The 19,669-nt window shown below is 57.7% G+C and overlaps 2 protein-coding genes across 7 annotated transcripts in view; one reads left to right on the top strand and one right to left on the bottom strand.

Annotated features, from left to right (window-relative positions):
• The window catches only part of PRMT7 (protein arginine methyltransferase 7), a 47,264-nt gene extending 40,867 nt beyond the window's left edge, over positions 1–6,397 (top strand). For 5 of the 6 annotated variants that reach the window (XM_037041423.1, XM_037041421.1, XM_037041422.1 and 2 more), the window contains 5 exons: positions 1,388–1,549; positions 2,663–2,737; positions 4,785–4,945; positions 5,841–5,937; positions 6,169–6,397. In XM_037041423.1, the coding sequence (XP_036897318.1) occupies positions 1,388–1,549; positions 2,663–2,737; positions 4,785–4,945; positions 5,841–5,937; positions 6,169–6,348 (675 nt within the window). In that variant the 3' untranslated portion in view covers positions 6,349–6,397. The remainder of the gene's footprint in view (positions 1–1,387; positions 1,550–2,662; positions 2,738–4,784; positions 4,946–5,840; positions 5,938–6,168) is intronic. The other variant, XM_037041425.1, reaches the window with a different exon arrangement.
• Positions 6,398–7,355: 958 nt separating this feature from the next.
• SMPD3 (sphingomyelin phosphodiesterase 3) overlaps positions 7,356–19,669 on the bottom strand; it is a 76,299-nt gene continuing 63,985 nt past the window's right edge. Inside the window, exons 4-9 of the mRNA XM_037041427.1 lie at positions 14,684–14,759; positions 14,381–14,536; positions 12,799–12,888; positions 12,467–12,530; positions 10,542–10,704; positions 7,356–10,262 (exon numbers count right to left, since the gene is read on the bottom strand). Of these exons, the coding sequence (XP_036897322.1) occupies positions 10,161–10,262; positions 10,542–10,704; positions 12,467–12,530; positions 12,799–12,888; positions 14,381–14,536; positions 14,684–14,759 (651 nt within the window). The 3' untranslated portion in view covers positions 7,356–10,160. The remainder of the gene's footprint in view (positions 10,263–10,541; positions 10,705–12,466; positions 12,531–12,798; positions 12,889–14,380; positions 14,537–14,683; positions 14,760–19,669) is intronic.

Genomic DNA, 19,669 nt, shown 5'->3' with positions numbered 1-19,669 from the left:
CCATATGAATCTGCCAGTTCTAGACATTTCATGTAAGTGGAATCGTGCAATATGTAGTCCCTTTGTGACTGGCTTCTTTCAGGGTCATTCATGTTGTAGCATAAATCAGTACTTCATTTCTTTTCACTGCTGAATAACAGTGCATTGTGTGGTATGGGAATACCACATTTTGTTATCCGTGTAGCAGCTGATGGACATTTGGGTTGTTTCTACTTTTTGGCTGCTGGGAGTGATGCTGCTGTGAACATTCATGTACAACTTGCTCTTTTATTCCCTCATTGATGAGGGTTAAAAGATACATAAACTCTTTGAGCCATTGGTGTGGTATGCTGGCTAAACCCCAGGTCACAGGCACGATGACTAGCAATGGTGAGAGGGGTCTTTCTTACCTCGTTCCCAATGTTGAGGGGTGGGGAGTACACAGGGACAACTCTGTCTCCAGCATCTTCCTGGTGCCCATCTGCTTGGGTCTAGCCCTGAGGGCTGTGCTGCCTCAGCATCTGCCGTGTCTTGGTCTTCTTCCGCTTGCACGCTTTTTGTAGTACTCACCCCGTTCGCCTCCTGTCGCCACTCCACCTGCAGGTGGTGACCTCATGTACTTCACGATTGTTAGAGGGCTCTTTCTAAAACACATTCCTTCTCTGAGTAAAGTGTTTAGTGGCCCCATCTTGCCTCCATGGCCAAGCGCAGTCCCCGTAAGCTGTCATCAGTTGCCTTCGGGTGTCCTGGCTCTCTTCCATCTCCCTAGCCTCACCCTCACCACCCGCCCTGCCCGGCTCCTGAGAGGGCCTCCCTCTCCCACTGCTTGTGCCTCTGTCCGTCCCACTGCCTGGAGACTTCTCTCCTTTGCTTTTCGGACTCCTATTCATGTGTCTGTTCATTTCGGCAGCATGTGTTCACTGACTGCCTGCTCTGGGCCAGGCCGTCTGCTGGGTGCTGGGGATACTGCGCGGCCAGTGTGCCTGCTTCTGTGGTGCTCCTGGCCTCAGGAGGGAGGCAGTTGAATGAGCACTGAGAATAAATTGTCAAGATTAGCTCTGAGTGGGATTTGCAGGGCCACCCTGGAAGCCCTTCCTCATGTTCTTGCCTCCAGGGTCCTCCACGTGCCCCTTCCATGCAGCTGTCAAAGCTTATCACCCTCCACAAGGACAGTCCCCAGCCTCACTGCTCCCCTTTCCTCTGTGTACTCCTGAGGGCAGGACTCGTGTCTGTGTGTCTCACCTGTGTGTCCTCAGGCACAGGTGCAGACCTTACGTACCTGTTTGTTGACTGAGTGAGTGAATGAATGAATGGCCTGTTACTTCTGCGAAGTGAAACTCGTGACCTGTCTTTCTCTTCAGATGGATCCTTCTGATGTCTCAGTTCTGCTTCTTGCTCTGGTCTCCAGGTCTCGGTCCTCCTGGGTGAGCCATTTTTCACCACCAGCCTGTTGCCATGGCACAACCTGTACTTCTGGTACGTGCGGACTGCCGTGGACCAGCACCTGGGGCCTGGAGCCGCGGTGATGCCCCAGGCTGCCTCGCTGCATGCTGTGGTTGTGGAGTTCCGGGTAGGCCGCCCAGAGGAGTTTGCAGAAGGGGTGGGGTTCCTTGTTTTCTTGTGAAGACCTTGGGTGTTGATGGAGTTCCTCGGGCCTTCGTGAGTTGGCCTCTGCTTTTCTCTCAACACACTGCAGGGTGTAATAGAAGAGGCTTGTCGATTTGAAAGTGCAGTAATTTGACATTTTAAATGGAATTGGCTGTGTCTTGTCATTTTACAATATGGCTTATCAGAATAATTAAAATACATAAAATTAGAGTTTCGGGAGACATGCTGTGCAGCTTGCTCGGCTCTCATTGAGAGCCGAGGCTCCACCTGTTAAAAGCATTTTGCGATGAGAGAGTCACCTTCTTTGCAGGAGAGGAGATTGAACAGCTTCATTTTGATTTTCTCATCAAAGCAGAACCACAGGCACAAAGGCATTTTGTGAAAGGTATTTTTTTATTAAAAGGATTTTCCAGTGCTTTTAACTCAAAATGCAGAGTGACCCTCATTTGCTATTTCTTGGGTAAGAATGGCTCTGTCCATTGGTAGCTTAGTGGCTGCATCACTTATTTTGGGGGATATTTCTTCTGTCTTATTTGTTTACCTGGTGAAATTTTTATGTGAATTCTGATTTTCATGGCCGAAGAGGGAAATGTGGAGAATGACACTCGTTTCCAGGCAAAAATCCAGGAGACAGGATGCACGTTGACCTGCCCCAGCGCCTCTGGCCCCTCCCGTGGTCCTCACGCTGTCGGTGGGCACAGGGCCTTGACAGCGGGTTTGTAGATTTCTTCCTAAAGAAAACAGTGTTCAGGACGGACAGAGAGCAGGAAACCCCAGCCCAGTAGCTCTGGACAGTTGTCCCCTTGTGGGAGAGGACTTGGGGTCATGGGAGACTTGGCAGAGTCACAGAGCTGTCCTGACTTTTTGGTGTCTCTGAGTCCCTTCAACTTTGGGGGTCTCTTCTAGCCCTGTGAAAACGGCAAGATGTGCCTGAGGTTCAGGCTGGAGCCGCCCCAGCTTGGCCTCGCTGACTCTTCTCTATCTTGTCGCCACACTGCCATCCAGCCCCGGGTGGGCATGGACGTCAGGGCATCCTGGCAGGTGGGTGTCAACGAAGGCTCTGCCTTCCTCACAGGACCTGTGGCGGATCCGGAGCCCCTGTGGCAACTGTGAAGGCTTCGATGTGCGCATCATGGACGACATGATTCAGGTTGGTGGGGCCGCAGCGCCCGCCCGCCGTGCCCCTCCCACGCACTCCCCATCACCACAGACCTCCGGCAGGGACAGCAGTCTCCTATGCAGAGGTGTGGGAGGGGCAGTGCGGGCGGTGCAGAGAGCTCTTCTGCCGGGCGGGGCAGAGGGCCGTGGGGCTGTTCCACTCGGTTCCCTGTGAGCCTGAGCGCGAGCACCACCGTGTGTCAGAGTCTGGTCCAAGGCCGTTCTTGGCCCTGGGCTACGGTAAGCCCCAGATCAGAAAATCTCAGGCCGGGGTCTGGCACCGTGCCACTAGAACTGCCCCCGCCAATGTTAGCAGCTAGTTCCCTGTTGGGACAGCATTTCTAGAAGGCAGTTTGGTAACCTTCTGAGCCAGACATTTTCATTTTGGGGACTCCAGCCCTGGGGAGATGCTGGAGCACGTGGACGGGTGTGAGAGGAGGGTCCCGCAGGGCTGTTTGTGTGCCTTTAGGGGTCTGAGTCAGCTACCAGGGTCTGCATCCCCCAGGATCCAGGGGGTTTGTGAAAGTGCCAGTGGTCCTGCATCCGCGAGGACTGAAGTGTAGTCATGACATGCCCACGTGTGCGGGCGGGGCAAGCAACCTGACTCTGTCTGTGTATCCGGAAAATTCCCACACACCAGGGGAAGGGGTGGGATAGTAGGTACCAGAACGTTGTGTGATAGAAAGTGGTTTTTTTCTCCCTTTGCTTATCTTTCTGTTCACATTTTTCTACAGTGATTGCAGTTTGCTCATGCAAACTTTTTTTTAAAGAATAAATCCAACAGATATTTTTGGTTTGCGCCTTACTTGGCCCTTGACCGCTAACCACAGACTGCTCCATGCTTCTAGAAATCGCCTTTGGGCTGAGTCACCACACACTCTCCCTCAGGCTCCTTCTTGGCCTCTCCTGTCCTTCCCATCCCCCAGGGTGTTGTGTGTTCTAGGTCTCCCTCAGGCCCCTGTCCTTACTGTCCCCTGTCCCCTCTCTGTTGCTGGCTAATGTGTGCATCTGTCCTGAGCTCAGACCAAATAACTAAGAGCAGCAGACTCTCCACGGAGATGCCTTCAGGTGCTTTGACCTTGATGCTTCCAGAATCCACGTACTCTTTCCCTGCTCCCAGCTTGGCTTGTTCCAGGGCTCCCATCCCAGGGCTCCCATCCCAGGCCTGCCGCCATGTCATTCCCAGATGCTGGGTGTCCGCCTGGGCAAGTCCTTGCCTTCGCTTGCAGTTGGTCGTCAAGTTCTATAACCATCTGGCCATCAGTGAGCCTCAAATCCAGTTTTCTTTCTCTGCCGCTGCTGTTCTGGTCTCGGCCACTTTGTCTCTCGCCTGTGACCGTGCAGCCTCCTGCCTCTCCCGCTCAGCCACCCTCCACAGGGGGCTTCGATAAACCTGTGGATCCTGGGTGTAGCCCGCCCGTCCCCTGTGGGAAAACCCGGTGAGGTTCCCCCTCCCCCTGCAGAGTCACTGACCCCTGCTGCTGGACCCTCTCCCTGCTCAGCTTTGTCCTCTCTCCTTTTTGCTGCCAACTCCTGTGTGACCTCTAGGAGGCAGCCCAGAGGTCACCCCTCCAGGCAGCTTTCTTGCCCAGCCCCGTCTCTGTAGGAGGCCAGCACTGCTCAGGCACCGTGGTTGCTTATCTCTGCATTCTCTCTAGACTGGGACCCTCCCGTGGGGGTGACCGATTGGCTGTAGTGCTCAGTAAGAGTCACCGAATGGGAGCATGTCCGGGGACTGGGTATTATCATCAGTGTGGACATTGGGTGACATGGGCAGGGCCATCCCATTTTAAAAAGGGAGAAAACGAGGCTTAGAGAGAAGGAATGATTTGCCCAGGAGATGGCTCATGAGTGGGAGCAGAGAGGCCAGTGGCCTGTGAGGACCTTCTGCCCCATGTGACTGGCATTACCCTGAGGGACCTGGGCCTTGAAGGTGAGGGGCCACTGGCATAGACCCTGGAGACAAGAACATGAGCCTCTTGTCCCCTGGGCATCCTGGCTCTGTCCCTGCTGACCCCCGAACATCTTTCCCTTCTCAGCGTGCCCTGGACTTTAGGGAGAGCAAGGAGGCCGAGCCCCACCCGCTGTGGGAGTACCCATGCCGTGGCCTCTCCGAGCCCCAGCACATCCTGACCTTCGATTTTCGGCAGCCAGTCCCTTCCCAGCCTCTCCACGCAGAGGGCTCCATCAAGCTGAGGAGGTGAGTGTTGGCTTTTGGGTGGGAGTCTTGGAGGAAGGAAGTGAGAAGAGGGGAGGTGCCTGCTTTCTGTCTAGTAGTTACTGCCCTTGGGCTTAGCCATTTAATTCGGCCACTTTCACATGGGTATGATGGCTTTCCTTGTCTCAGCCTTGCCCTCCTTGGTGTAAAGTGGCCCTGAGTGTGTAGAGGGTCCCCACAGCCTCTGGGGGTGTGTGGGCAGGGAGGCAAAGCCGGAGTGGACTTTGCTGTTTCCCCCGCAACCTGAGGCTCCTTTTGAGCTAAGTAGCTTGTTGGATCACAGCTGCAGAGAAATTCGAGTTTGGTTGCTATGGTTACCCATTGGACCATTTTTCTCCTGGGAATTAAAGCAGGTTAGGAACTGGCAAGGGCACTCATTGCAACACACAGTCAGGCCCACTCAGCCCCAGCCCTCTTCGTGGGGAGGAGCTGTGAGCTCCAGAGCCCTCTGTGGGGCTTCGCTGACAAGGGGAGGCAGGCAGATGCCATCTGGGCCTGCCATCCAGGGTGTCAGGGAGGGGTCTTCCCACATTTACTGCCAGGGCTGTGCCCTGAGCCTTCTGGACCCAGCCTTTCTTTGGCCTCAGATGGAGGAGGCTGTCCTGCTACTGACTTCGCCCTGCTCCACGGTTACTCTGAGCACTTGGCCAGGCTATGAGGAGTGAGTGGGGCTCTGATTTGTGGCTCTTCTCGCTCGGCAGGTTACTGAGTGGCCTTTAGTCCGGTGGAGCGTTGGGAGCCTCCTGACAGGGCAGGGTGGAAGTGGGGAAGACCAGAGTTCCTGCAGAGCAGAGGGGAGTGTCCTCCTCGGTCACGTGGTCATGTCCACCCATCTGTGGTGCCGTTTCTGTTCTGCCCAACATTCCCCTCCCCGCAGGCCTGGGAGGAGCCATGGGGCCGTCCTGTGGATGGAATATCACCTGACCCCGGACAGCACAATCAGCACCGGCCTCCTGAAGCCTGTGGCGGACAAGGTAGTGCTGGACCCGTGGGTCCCAGAGCTGGCTGACCCTGCGAGCGGGCCCCGTTGTCAGGGGAGGCCGCACCACCAACGTGCTCCGGCTGTTCCTGGTGCACATTTAGCTGGATGGTGACCCCTCCGCGCGCCGCAGCAGCTCCCACTTGGAGCTACCTGTGGGGGCGGCTGGCCAGAAGAGGGCTCAGCTGCTGGCAGCCCTCACCGCCTTCTGCTGCTTCTCCCACAGGGGGACTGTTGTTGGAACCCACACTGCAAGCAGGCCGTGTACTTCTTCAGCACTGCGCTGGACCCCAGAGCACCCCCGGGCGGCCCCCAGACAGTCAGCTACGCCGTGGAGTTCTGCCCCCGCACTGGAGACGTCACCGTGGATTTCACTCTCTCAGATACCCTGGATGATGGGCCCTGACCCTCGCTTGTTCAGAAATAAAGTGGCCCACGAGGCTCTGGGCTCTGAATGGTGTAGCTTTCTGGGAAGGAGGGTGAAAGTGCTCCTCCTTTCAGGGCCCAACTCTGTCTCTGGGTGTGGGGACCTTTTCCCTTTTTGCATTTTTGCACTGCCGGCTCCTCTCTCCGGGCGTGGTAGGCACTGTGGGCTGCTGGCTGAATCTGGAGCCGTGGAGGAGCCACGGAGGAGCCGGGGAGCCCACCAGGCAGTCGTTCAGATATTCTCAAAGCTCTAAGGCTTCGGGACCGCCTCTCTGGGTTTCGTGCTGCTGAGGCGGCTGGACTACCTATGGTGATCGCCAGCCTGGCCTGTGTGCTGGGGACTTCTGCCTGGCTCTAGCTAGGAGGGGCTTCGAGGGGCTTCTAGGGGCTGAGATGCTGACTCCTGGCTCTGCCCTGGGCCTTAAAGACCCCAATGGGGCTGAGGTGAGGACCAGGTTCTGACCCTTTCATTTGATGGACAATGGCACAAGCCACATTGCTAAGCATCTGGCCTCAGTGTGTAGCATCAGCAGGTGACCAAGACTTGACAGTGGACACCAGAGTGCTGTGCAGAAGACAGGGAGGACGCAGTTCCTGTGACGCAGACCCAGGAAACCAGCCACCAAGAGAGGGAGTCGGGAGGCACGGCTCCTTCCCGGGGCCCCTCTTCTGGCAGAAGAACCTCCCCCGCCTCAGAAGTCGGGCAGATGAGTGCACTGCTTCTCCTCCTCGCCGCCTCCCCGCCCGCTCACGGTGCTCTTTTGTCATTCCTCCCAGTTCCAGAGGGAACAAAGGGACACGGTAAGAAAACTTAGCTGCCCCAGTTCTCAGGTGGTTCGGGGCAGCCTGAGGCTGTACCTGCTCAGGGGGCAGGTGGGAAAGGCAGGCCCCCACAGCCCCATCGGCCACCCAGCCCAGGCCGAGTCGGAGCGGGGCCTGGCCCCAGCTTGTTGCTGGAATAAGTGGAGAACCTCAGCTTTCAGCTCACAGTTTTATTTTCTCCTTGTGATCCGTCTGTCCTGTCAGCACCAGTGAAGGAGAAAAACACCTCTGTCCAAAATATTTTATCAGGTGAAAGATTGTTTTTCTTCTAGGGAAGAATCGTCTGTATACATATTTAATAATGTTTTTACCAAAACCTTAGGTGTGCTTACCATATAAAACCCCTAATGTCCCATGAAGATACAATACAGAAAAAAATACAGAAATTAAAAAAGTTGTTTTCCTTTTTAAAACAGTATTTCTAAATCTCAGCAAGTTAATACAATAGTTAAAAAGCATCAAGATTAATATTCATACTTAAAACTCAAGGTGATGTAGACAAATGAAAATGACCGTTTCCTTCCAAAGCTGACCCTGCCTCCTGGCTTTTCTGGAGGAGGCTGGGCCCACGGCAGGTGCGGGACCTCAGCTGGGGATTTGGGCGCCCCCCGCCCCTCCCAGGCCAAACACCACAGAATAGGAGATCCTGGCGATGTTTCTTTTCTTTTTAAAAATTAAAATGGAAAAGTCTGGCTTGTGCATGGCCCCGGGAGTCCACAGGCTTCATGAAACGTGTGGCTGGGCAATGGCGGCCCTGGCGCGAAGGCCGCAGTTGGGGGGAGGTGCAAGGGAAGCTGGGCAGCGGTTGGCCAGGGCCAGGCCGGGCGGGGCGAAGGCAGCCTTGTTAGGAGAGGATGTGACCGTGACTGAGGCACAGGGAGGTATGACTTGCCTAAGGCCGCCCTGGGAGAAGGGAGAGAAGCACATGCCCCTGCGCCGTGGCCCCCACCCAGCCGCCCTGGGAGGAAGGCAGCCCCTCGGAGGGCTGGAAGCTGTATGGAGTGTCTGTGCTTCAGGAGCCCTGGCCTGTCTCCACTGCTTCCTCCTGCGCACACAGTGACCTGCGGCCTGGGGTCCTTAGCTCAGGCCCCACCTTCTACGCATCACACCTGCCCAGCTGGGCCCTGCCCCTGTGAGCAGATTCCTGGCTGCTCCTGAGAGTTGGAGGCCCTCTGACCCCTCAAAGCCTGGCTACGACCCGGCAGCCAGGCCCTTGGAGAAGGGGCACAGCAGAGAGCCCCGGTGGGTCTGTGCCCTCAGCGGTGAGTTACCCCTCCTGGCTCTGGACCCCCAGGGGCAGGGCTGGGGAAGTGTTGAAGCCCTCAGCTCTGCCACCACTCCGGCCAAGTGGGTTCAGACAAACCAGTGCCGTGTGGGTGTGGCTGTCAAGACTGTCCTCTCCCAGCACAGCACCTGACCTCTGGCTACTTGGACCCCTCTTGGTCCCTCTTGCAGCTCAGTGGGTGACAAGGCACAGCACCAGCACGCCGACACCAGAAGGGTCCTGGTGTGCTCCCCAGCCTCGTTGGGCAAAGCTGGCTTCAAGCCGTTTGGGCAGAGATGAGGGCCCTGTGGGGAGGGGAGACCAGTGAGGGTGTCGAGAACAGCTTCCCGAGTCGGGGGACTCGCACCGGGAAACAGACACAGCCTTCCCTGTGTGACTGCAGGGCCATCCCAGGTGGCTTCAAAAGGCAGGGGGCGGGCAGGGGCAGTGCTGCCGTGGGGTGGCGAGCCTCGGGCTGCACCTGTGGGCTCTGCCGCGCTGTGCCTGGGTGCCAACCATTACCCCTCACTGCCCTGTGCAAGCAGTGGCCCCTGACCTCGCCACCCCCAGCCTGCACCTCTCAGGGTGAGGGGACAGGCCTTTCTCTGCACTTTGGCTTCCCACCCCTTTGTCCAGGGCTCCTTTCAGGGCCCAGGTTTGCATTTGAGGAGGGGTCTGGGGGGACAGAGCCACAGCCTTACCAGAGACAGGCAGGCAGTTCCCGAGCCCAGCCAGTATGTGGATGGGGCAGCCCCCATGGAGGGATTGGTCCCAAACCAAAGGTGTCTGGCAAGGAGACAGGACCAGGCAGAAAGAGGTGATGGTTTTGGCAGAAGAAAAGTGACAAATCTATCATTTCCAAAACCAGCAGCTCCCTCTTCCCTGTATCTTTGAGTTCCTCCTGTAGAGAAGTCATTCTCTCCTCGGCTTCCGGGCTGTGGCTCCATATAGGGGTCTCCAGGGCCCTGGTGCTCCGGGAGGGGCCTGTTTCCGGAGGAGCAGCGCCCTCCCCTGTGGTTTGCAGACCCTCCAAAGTGAGGGGTTGTTTCTATTCTTAACTTTTCCTGTTTTTCTTTTTAAAATGTAATCGCCCTTGAATGCAAGACCCTGGGAAGAGCCCGGGCTCGCGGTGACTGGACACAGCCCTCACGGTTCCTGCTCATGAGCCGTCCCAGCTGGAGGCAGCGAGCTGGCGGCCCTGTGCCCAGGAATGCGTCTTTGGCTGGTTCTAACTGTGTTTGGAGTTTGGCCTTGGGTGCGGCCCGAGTGAGGGGTCTGAGTGGCTGTGGCGAGGCACAGGGCATGCAGGCAGCGTGCGTGCGAGGGTGCAGGCATGCGAGACAGCATGGCAGCGGACAAAAGTGATGAACCCTGGACGAAGCTTGGGAGGAGATACAAAGAGTACAGAAACCCGGTCCTCATACTAACCCACGGGCTACAAACTAGGTTGTGCTGTAGATTTGTAGAAAATCACGTTCGGAAAGAATGGCACTGGTTGGACAGCTGGGCTCCTCAGGTCGGCCTGACCCCCGCACCCGCAGTGAGTGCCCAGAGGCGCGGGGCAGCGCTGGTTCCAGCTCACCGGGGATGGCCTCTGCTCCCCCAGGCCCTGCCCTCTCCTGGCACTGCGGCTGGAGGGGCAGTGGCCAGGCAGGGTCAGCTCAAAAGGCTAGCAGAGGCCAGGCTGCTGTGGTGACCGGGCTTGTCTATGCTTCCTCGTCCCCTGAAGACACCATCAACCGCATGGCCACCGGGAGGTGGTCAGTCAGGCCTGACAGCTGGGTGATGAAACTGAATTCTTCCACCTCCTGTGTTTGGAGGAGAGAAGCATCCTGATTAGACCCAAAGGACACCTTGCAGAGGAGGGGCGGGGAGGGACAGGGGGGTGGCCTCTGGGTGGGGCTGGCCTGCTCTTCCTGAGGGCAGAGGGGTGGGTGGATCCTCAGGGCCCCAGAGGTCTCTGACTGACAGGTCTCACCCCAGGACATGGGACTAGAGGAATGCTCAGGGCTGTTGGGGGGCGGGGGCGGCAGGGCTCAGGGTCCCCTATCTACACGTGTGTCCTGGCTGCCTGGGCCCAGACTCACAGCTTTCCAGTCGGGGCACAGCCCCTCCTCTGCGTACAGCATGTAGTCGATGCGCCTGCCATTGCCCTTCAGCATGTCCTTGCGTCCCTTCTGGCATGCCCCTGGGCTCTTGCTACTGGGGAAGGCGAGGTACTCCCGGCGCCCCTCCTCGCTCTCCAAGACCCTGCTCACACAGACAGGAAGGCAAGGTGGGCCCCTGCCCGTATCCCCAGGCCCCAGGCCCCGAGTGTGGAGCCAGGTTCTCATCCCCGTGAGAGGGGGGTCAGACCAAACCCCTGTGTTTAACATCCATCTGCCCTGTGGGCCCCAAAAGGGGCTGAGATGGAGGGAAACAGTCTGAGGCTGCAAGTTCCTGACTGACCGGGCCCATCCGCAGTCCAGCCTGGAAGGTGCAGGTCTGCCTTGGGCTGGCCCGCACTCACTTCCCTTTCTGAAATGGGGCTCTGGCTGTGGCTGCAGCTTGGACCCTGTGCTGCCCAGAGACTGCGCCTGGGTCGGGGACAGAACTGTTGTCCCCTCTGCAGAGCAGGTCTCTGCTCTGAGCCAGTAGGGTCCTGTTGGGGGAGCTTGGTCTTTTCAGTGGCTATGTGACCCTTCTCTTCTGGAGGTCCCCAGAACCCCGCAAGTCTTGTTTCAGGTCAACAGGGGATAGGTAGACAGAGCACCCAGGCCCTGCCCCAGGACTGGACTCGTGTCAGGCTGTCCCTGAGCAGCTGTGCCAAACCTCTGAGCCTCCACTTCTCTGGTGCAAGAACCACCACTCGGCCCCCAGGGCAGTTTGGGGGCTGGGTGTGCCAAGAAGGGAACGATGTGGGGTGTGACCCATCCTCCTCCTCAGAGGAAGGAGACTGACATGGGTGCTTAAGTGCTGCTTAGGGTTCTCCAGGGGGGCCAGGGTGCGTGACTGGGGAGCTACACCCTGGATCCGTGTCTCCTTCCTGCCAGGTCTCCTGGGGGTCTGAGCGCCAGTGGGGAGGAGCCCCGGTGCAGGCCAATGTTGAGACAGAGTAGCAGCCACTGAGAGACCCGGACAGGCGGAAGGGGCACCTGGACAGGCGCAGCCAGCAAACGTGGGTTTCTACAGCGTCTTTATCAGCCTTGCGATAAATACACTGATGAATGCAGGACAGCAGTATCTCTCAGAAATATGATCCATGACTGTCCTTCCCTTTGATAATTAATTCCAGCATCAGTGATCTGAGAGTTACTGATAGTCATTTTTTAATCATCATCTCATAAAAAGATAATTTTCTCAGCATAGCATGATGTTTCAAATTTAGTCCATAATCTAATTAATTGGCTCACATTAGCTGCAAGGAGCCATTGCTGCGACTCTGCAGTCTCGGGCTGTGAATTATAAATTGGTTCTGCTGCTCGCTTCTCAGAGGCGTCCTTTATGGAAGTGTCACTGGGTTCAAGAATGAAGTTTGGTTGGGATGGAGCTGGCTCCCCTTTGAAAACCATGGGCTTATGTTAGCACTACTTGTATCTATATTTGCTTAATGGGTGGCTACCAGCCACCAGGCTCCTTGGAGCAGACGCCATCCCCAGGGCTCTTTGGCAGCCCTCAGCCTCGCTCTAGAAGACTCTAGTCCCTTTTGCTGCGCCCAGCAGGGCCCCAAGGCTAACTAGGGCTCAGGTCTGGGCAGGTTCTTGTAGTCAGTCACGACTCCAGGTGCTAGGAAAGGCGACCTCAGGACCCCAGGCCTACTTGGGGGCTTCTCCTCTGTGAAGCCGACTCCCGGGGCGTGAGGGCCTCCGCCCCCCCGCAGCCTCTGTTGCTGAGGCTCTCACAGGCTTCCTTCTCACAGTTCTGTGCCCCCTCCTCTGCCCCGAGTACAGTTGCCTCCCTGTGGCTGAGTCGGCCGAGTCAGGTGCTCAGCCCAGATCCGGGAGCTACCTGCCCAACGCAGCTGGGTGCTTACTTTTGTAGATTTTCAGGGGTGCTCACGTCCTCATCATGGAGGCCATCCGTGTCCAGCAAAGTACCTGAAGACATGGAGGTGAGTATGGTCATTGCAGGTAGGACCCAGCCAGCCTTGAGGATGGCCACCTTCCTGGGACAGGAGGGGGTGGGTGGGCTCAGGCATTTGCTGGCCTGGGTGTCCCAACTCCCCCAGCACTGGGGTCTTGGGAGCAAGTCCTAGAGGTCCCTCTGGGAAGCCTGTGGGGAGCCCAGCCTCGGTACAGTGTCAGATCTCAGCATGGTGGGCTCAGACCTTGGCGGTGCCCGCCCCTGTCCCCGGCCCCAGCTCACCAATTGCCCATGGCTTCTCCTCCCCAGGCCCCAGGCGGCATGGGTCCTTGTAGCGTGTAAACAGGGAGTGCTGCTGCTCCAGCTTGTCGTCTGTGCAGGGAGGGGGAGAGGCAGTGCCGTGGGTCTCGGTGTCTGGCCTGTCTCGGGGGGCTGCCTGCCTGTGGTCCTGGACCAGATGCCACCAGGTTTCTGTCCCTCAGGTATCCCGCTGGATGGGGTCTCTGGATCATTTGTCACTGGTTTTCTGTGTCCTTGAGACTCCCCTCCCAGCCCGCCCCCACCCCCTGCCATGTATTGAGTTTTCCTTTGGCCTGAGCACAGTACTCTCCAGGCCCTCCCGGATCCTGCGGCAAATGCGGTGGGGGGCCTGGCTGGTGCCGCCTCAGCTGGGACTCCTGCTCTTCACAACCCTGAGTGAGGCGTGACTCCATGAGGCTCAGAAAGGACGGTGACCTGCTCTGGTTCCAGTTTGTCCTACTAACTCATGAAACCAGAAGGGCCTTTCTGAGACCCCAGGTAGGAAGGACAGGTCACTGAGTGGGGCCTGATTGAATCCACCCCTGACTCTGGAAGATCCTAGGAGCATCCAGCGTTCGAAGCTGGCCCCAGGCATGTGACAATGTGCAGGGCGCTGGAGAATGTGTGTTCCGTGGTGGGTACCTTTCCTCCCATAAGCCCTTGAATTGCCACTGTTGTCAAGGGGTGAGTCCCTGGTCGTGAGCAGAGAGAAACACCCATCACCAGGTGAGGGCACCACCCTGGGCTTCAGCTGGGACCTTAAGGTTTTCTGCCTTCCCCGAGGGCTGGAGCCTGAGCTCACAGACCCCATGTCACCCCCCACCAGTCTCTCCTGGGGCTTTGGCCAGAATGGGAGGAGCCCAGGAGCCACAGGTCCGGCCAGCTTCTCAGGCCAAGGGAGGCTCAGAGCTGCCCGAGCTCCCAGGAGGTCCCGGGGATGAGCATGATCATCTGATTCACGATCAGTTATTTAAATCAGTTATTTGAAATTTCACCCATGATGCACTCATAGTCTTTTAGCCTAATGGCTTAAGGCATGATTTGCTGAGTTCAAGTCCCAGTTCTACCACTTTCCTGGTTGTGTGACCTTGGACTAGTTAGTTACCCCACCTCTCTGGGCCTCAGCTTCCTCTTCCATAGCACGTGGGTAAATACAGTGCCCACTCTTAGGGTTGTTATGAGACGTAAGTGCCACAGTTGGCCCATGGAAGCCATTAGAACTGTGCTTGGTGCACAGTGACAGCTGAATAAAGACTGGGTGAGTGGTACTGGCTGACTTGTCCTTAGTCTGAGTTTCTGAGGCTCCAAGCCTTCCCTGTCATAGGTTCATTTTTAGGGCTTTCTATCTCTAGCAAGGAGGCCTCTGAGCTTTCTAGGTAGAGCGTGGGCGCTCCTCATTCTAGGATTTGCTAGGGGGCAGAGAAATCATAGTCTTGCTAATATCCCACCCACATGCTCATAAGGAGCAGGAAGTTCTTCAAGCTGCCTAACTCGTTGCCAGCTGGGACTGGAGCCCCCACCCTCCCCCAGTAGCGGACCCGAACAGGGAGGAGCCTGGCCTCACCCGAGGAGCAGTTGTCAAAGTTCAAATCTCCACAGACAATGTCAAACGCCACCAGCTCCTCGGGGTTGGCTGTGCTGGACGAGGAGGTAGATTTTCGGAAATCAGCCAGCCATTCCAGAAGCATGTCCAGCTGCTCGCACCGGATGGCACTGTCGTCTGCGGGGCGGAACCACAGAGGCCGGGTGATAAAGCCGTAGCTGGACCCCAGCCCCCAGCCCCCAGCCCCCAGCAGGGCCATGGCCAACCCCAGCCTGCTGGGAAAGATCCCCCTGACCCAGAAAAGTGCGGGCCACCAGAACCTACCTTCCAGGGCATGCAGGTGCGTGCAGGTGATGTACCCGACGATTCTTTGGTCCTGAGGTGTGCTTCCCACCTGCACCTGTGGGGCAGGAGGCGAGGTGTCAGCGAGGAAGTCTGTAAGTTGTCATTGCCCTGAGCACAAAGGGACACTGGCGACGCCCACTGGCACAGGTCCAGCTTTGTTGGCTCTGGCTAGACTTGAGCACGGGCAGGAACAGTATATGTCCTGCTTCCAGGAGCTTCTGGTTTAGTCCAAGAGGCAGATGGAGAGGAAATGCCAGCCTGTTGTATGGTGAGTGCCCTCAGCCATTCACATAAGGATTTACAGGTCAAACACAGAAATAATCGTAGATTTCCAACCCGACCCCTGCTATCCCCCAGGGACCAGAGCGTGCCAGCCCCTCAGCACCCTGTTCACTCCTGCCTGGTGGCTCTTTCCTCTTGCCCCCAGTGCTACCTGAGAGGTGATCGCACCCACAGCCTGTTCCTCTGCAGGCTAAGTCAGGCTCCCTGGGGACTCAGCCCAAACGTAGAGCTTTGCTCTCTCCAGAGGTTCCACGCCCTGCCTTCTGCTCTCCCCAGTCTCTGCCCCTCTGGCTTCATGAGAGGTCACCTCCCCTGCTCTTTGGTCATGGTCCATGCTAGCCCCCCAATCTAGGACTAACAGTTGTGTCCTGTGTCTCCCTGGCACCTGTGTTATGGGCTGGCCCCAGGTGCCTCCCAGCCTCCACCCCGATCCAGTGCTTCTTCCACAGTGGCCTCTTCATGCTCCACTCTCCCCAGGCCTCAGGCCTCGCCTCCTGTTAACCTCCTTCACCAGAGATGGAAGTTCTGGGGGTGACGTAGGGCCAGGGGCAGCTCCCCGGCTCCATGCCCAACTGCAGCAGACCCTGGCAAGCTGTCCCCACAGGTGGGCGCAATGAAAACATCTCAATCGTACATCACTGACAAATCTCAGCAGTCCTCAGTGGTGACCCTGATGCCAGCCTGAGCCCTTGTTAGGGGCTGTGGGGGCAGGCGAGGGGTAGCCACGCAGCGCGCTGTCTCCCCAGCCCTCTGCACAGCACCTCAGGACCACCTGTGGGCACCCTTGCCCAGAGGCCTCTAGTTGACCCCACTTCCTCTTCCTCTCTGGGTTTTCCTCCCACCTGAGCTCCGCTGTCTCCCCCAAGGTTCACCAGTCCGTTCCAGACTTGGTTTTTGTACGGTGACGAGATCATGGACCCTGGAAACTGTCCAAGGAAGGTGACTGCAGAGCCCAGGTCTACAGGTAGCACAGCAGCAGGGTGGGTGCACCTGGCACCTACCGAGCACAGCTCTGCCCATTTTCCAGCGAGAAACAGCCTGAGCTCACCACTACCGCTGTGTGGCCCGGGTCCACTGTGGAGCCTGCAGAGGCTTCCACCCCGTGCTGTCAAAGCCAGGTTGGCGTGACCTCCTGCCCCTGGACTTTCATGTCACTAGACACCCTTAGCTTCCGGCAGCTCCTCATCCTCTCTCCCACTTGGATGGCTGCACATCTCTCCCTCCTTCCCAGCACCTGGGTGGGGGGAGGGTACATGTCTGGTTTCTTGGTAATGACCCGTATGGCCTGGGTTTGGGGCTGTTTAGCCCCAAAATGTTTAGCGTTCACTTTTTGCCTATACTCCAAATCCAAACTTTGGTCTAACATTCCCTGCACCCCTGAAACATTTTATGAAATCATATACCACTGATGCGCCCTGTGGCTGAAACACAACGTTAAAGCCACAATGCCGCTACGAGGCCACACGGTGGCGCTCTCGCCCCTGGGTTCCTCGAGCGGCGCCTGCCTCTGTTCCCTCCTTAGTCACTCTCCCGCTGTGTGCACCCCTGCTGGGATGCTGCCTCGCTGACCCAGCCTTCCATCTGTGAGGATTACACTGAAATGATACTGTGAGCAGCCGGGCACGAGGCTGCAATGGCTGCGGGCAGTCTGAATCAATGTCTGCTGCCCTCCCAGTTTCTCCTTGAGCTCTGTGCTGCTTCCTGAACTCTTGGTGACTTGGTCAGTCTTTCCCCCAGCTGCCCTTTCAGTGGTCCTAGGGTGTCACCCACCCTCCCCACCCCCCAGTCCCTCAGCACTCAGTGTCATCTGCCTGCGCCAAGTCTTGGGCGGGGACAGGGGACAGATGCAGAGAGGCACCACTCAACTCCGCCCCTGAGGAGAACCCCCGTCTGTCCAGGGAAGGCACAAGTCAGCGCTGTCTGGCCCCTCCCTCAGCCCTGCTTCAGGTCCGCACCCACTTCCCCGCTCCCTCCGTCAGCTGTGAGCTCCCCGACATCCACTTGATTACATGCCTGGGCTTATTGATTTCTGGCTCCAGTCCTCGGGAGCTGCAGAGGTTTGTGTTTCTCTTGCAAAAACAAACAATCGCACTGAGAGGTTGTGCCTCTTAATCCTGGTGGGCACGGACTGCCAACAGAGGGGAGCCCCTGGCCAGGCTCTCTCCTACATGCAGTAGAAGTGAGCTCTGCCCCTTCCTTTTCAGGCTGTCATGTCACGCCAGCAGGAGAGCACACTTTCCTCGAGGACCAGAAGGGCCAAAGGGTAAATCAGGGGGCAGGGCTGGACAGAGGAGCCTGCCAAAGAAGGGAGGCCCACACGTTTGCAGCCCCCGGGCACCGCCCTGGGCTGGCCTGCCTCCTGACACCCCACCTGCTTCCCCTCTCTGTGCAGGAGGAACAGGCTCACTCCTGGCAGCAAAGGTGAGCTGGGTCAGCCTTGTGCTGGGCACAGCTGGCTCTGTCTGATGGGGAAGGCAGGAGACAAGACTGCTGGGGAAAAGTGCTGAGGAACCCATGAAGGGAAGGATGGCTCGTGCCAGCTGTTGAGGGAAGCTCCACAGAGGTGGTGAGGCCGACAGGGGGAGGGGCATGACAAGGACAGCCCCGGGCTGGAGCAGAGTCCAGGTGGGGGTGGGGATGGGGACCCAGTGAAGGCTGGGCTTCTCCCTGAGGCAGTGGGAAGGGGTGATGGGAGTCAGACCTAGGGCAGGAGGATGATGAGTGGGAAGGGGGAGGACACCCCCCTGGGGGTGGATATGATAGTGCAGCTGGAGACACAGGGTCGGGGGAGACCCAGACGTGCCTGGGAAGTGAAATGAGTTACCTGGATGGACTGGGTGGGCTCAGGGCCCAGAGAGGAGCCACGATGGGTCTTTCTGGCTGGGGGATGGTGGGACCCGGGGGAGGGCAGGACCAGGGCAGATGATGAGTTCTGTTCGGGAATGAATGGGACTGTGTCCGGGGGCAGCCAGACACAGAGCCAGGGCCTCAGGGAAGACACTGGGCTGAGACCCCTCAGCAGTGTGGAAGTGGGAGCTGTGGAGTCACTTTCCTGGGGCACACACGCAGCTGGCCACGGTGACCACTCGGAAATGAAGAGCACTGGCCAAGTGGGGTCTCCTGGCTGCAACAGCTGCTCAGGCTGAGAGCTGGGCAGAAGGAGGAGGCCTGGAGCTGAGAGACGTGTCCAGGTCGGGAGAGACGTTGCCAACTGGGCTTTATGTGAAACATCTTAATTTTTAAATGTTGGCCAAGGCAAGAAATATTGCAATGGTGTGAACCAAACTGAATATATCTACAGACCAGGTTTAGACCTAGGAGGTGGAGGGGCATGGGCATTTAACAGATGGGTGGCAATGAGGCCAGAGGGGTGGGAGGAAAGCCCACAGTGGCCGGGCTGTCTGAAGGGACTGTGTGACCCCGGTGGGTGTGGTGGCTGAGGTGCCAGACCGAGGAGGCAGATGAGGAGGGGGTGTGTGGGCTGGGGGCAGGATGGAGGGGTTCCCTGGCCTCTGAGCTATCGGTAGTGGGGTGGTTGGGAGGGAAAGGGTATACTCCCCGCTCTCCCTGAGCCTGACAACATGCTCTCCTCTAACCCAGGAAGTTACTGAGACGAAAATACATTCGTGGAACAGAGCAAGGATGAACCATATGCCAAAACGGGAAGGTTGGCTCCCTGCGAGAGGAGTGCATTCAATGTCAGCATCTCAGGCTGTGAGCAGACAGCTGCGAACTCCGACCCTGGCCCTGCTGAGCCGCACACGAGTCACCCTGCTGCCCTCCCAGTTTCTTGGTCAGTCTTTCCCCCAGCTGGGGGAGTACCTCCAGCAGTGTCCATGCAGACTATGAGCCTCCTTTCTGGCACGGGCTTGGCCTGCACGTGGCACTTTCCTGGACAGGCTGCTTGTGGTCAGAGCTGGGTCTGGGGGATGAGAGCCTCCCCACTCTGCGCCCCTCTCATAGCCATACCAGGTCCCCTGCCCACCCTCATGGACCCCCTGGTAGGGGGCAGTGAGAAGTCTTGAGGGAAATAGGAACAGAACCCATACCCACCAGCCGCTGCTTCCGGGGGCAGAAAGCCCTGTTCTGTATCCGATGGCGAAACAATGCTTCAGAAAACTCTGGAAGCACCAGGCACGGGTTTTGGATGGAGAATGGGAAGTCGACACTCTGCTCGTGTCAGGCTTCGTGGGAGATAACGAATGATGACCAGATTACCACGGCCTAAAAACTCCCCCAATTGCATCCAAATTAGCAGAAATAATTATGATTCACTTTAATTAGTGACTATGGAAGCGAAGCTTTGGGCTGGCTGGTGGGCAGAGAGCCCGGCACGGCAGCTGTGTGACAGCGAGGAGGGAGAGGGGGTCCCTGCAGTGACGCTGGTGTGGCGATGGGCCCATGGCCTGCAGCCATTGGTTCTCGTCAGTCTTCCGTCTTCAGAGTGTCTGCTCCGTGACAGACAGTGGCACTTTCCACCCCCACCGCCCCCCTGCCATCACCGGCCGACCCCTTTCACCACCGGCACCAGGAGGACCTCCCAAGGCCTCACTGCTCACCCCTGCCCGTGAGCAGGCTCCACTTTACAGATGGGGAGATGGTGGCTCGGGAGCTGAGATGGAGATCACCCAGCCAGGCCTGTCTGGTCCTGGAGCCTCGGCTCTCGTCCCTGCGTTCTTATTT

The sequence above is a fragment of the Sturnira hondurensis genome, unplaced genomic scaffold (assembly GCF_014824575.4).
Source record: "Sturnira hondurensis isolate 20B ecotype Veracruz unplaced genomic scaffold, ASM1482457v3 Scaffold0003090, whole genome shotgun sequence".
Taxonomy (NCBI): Eukaryota; Metazoa; Chordata; class Mammalia; order Chiroptera; family Phyllostomidae; genus Sturnira; species Sturnira hondurensis.
This window is presented reverse-complemented; position numbering and strand designations above follow the sequence as displayed.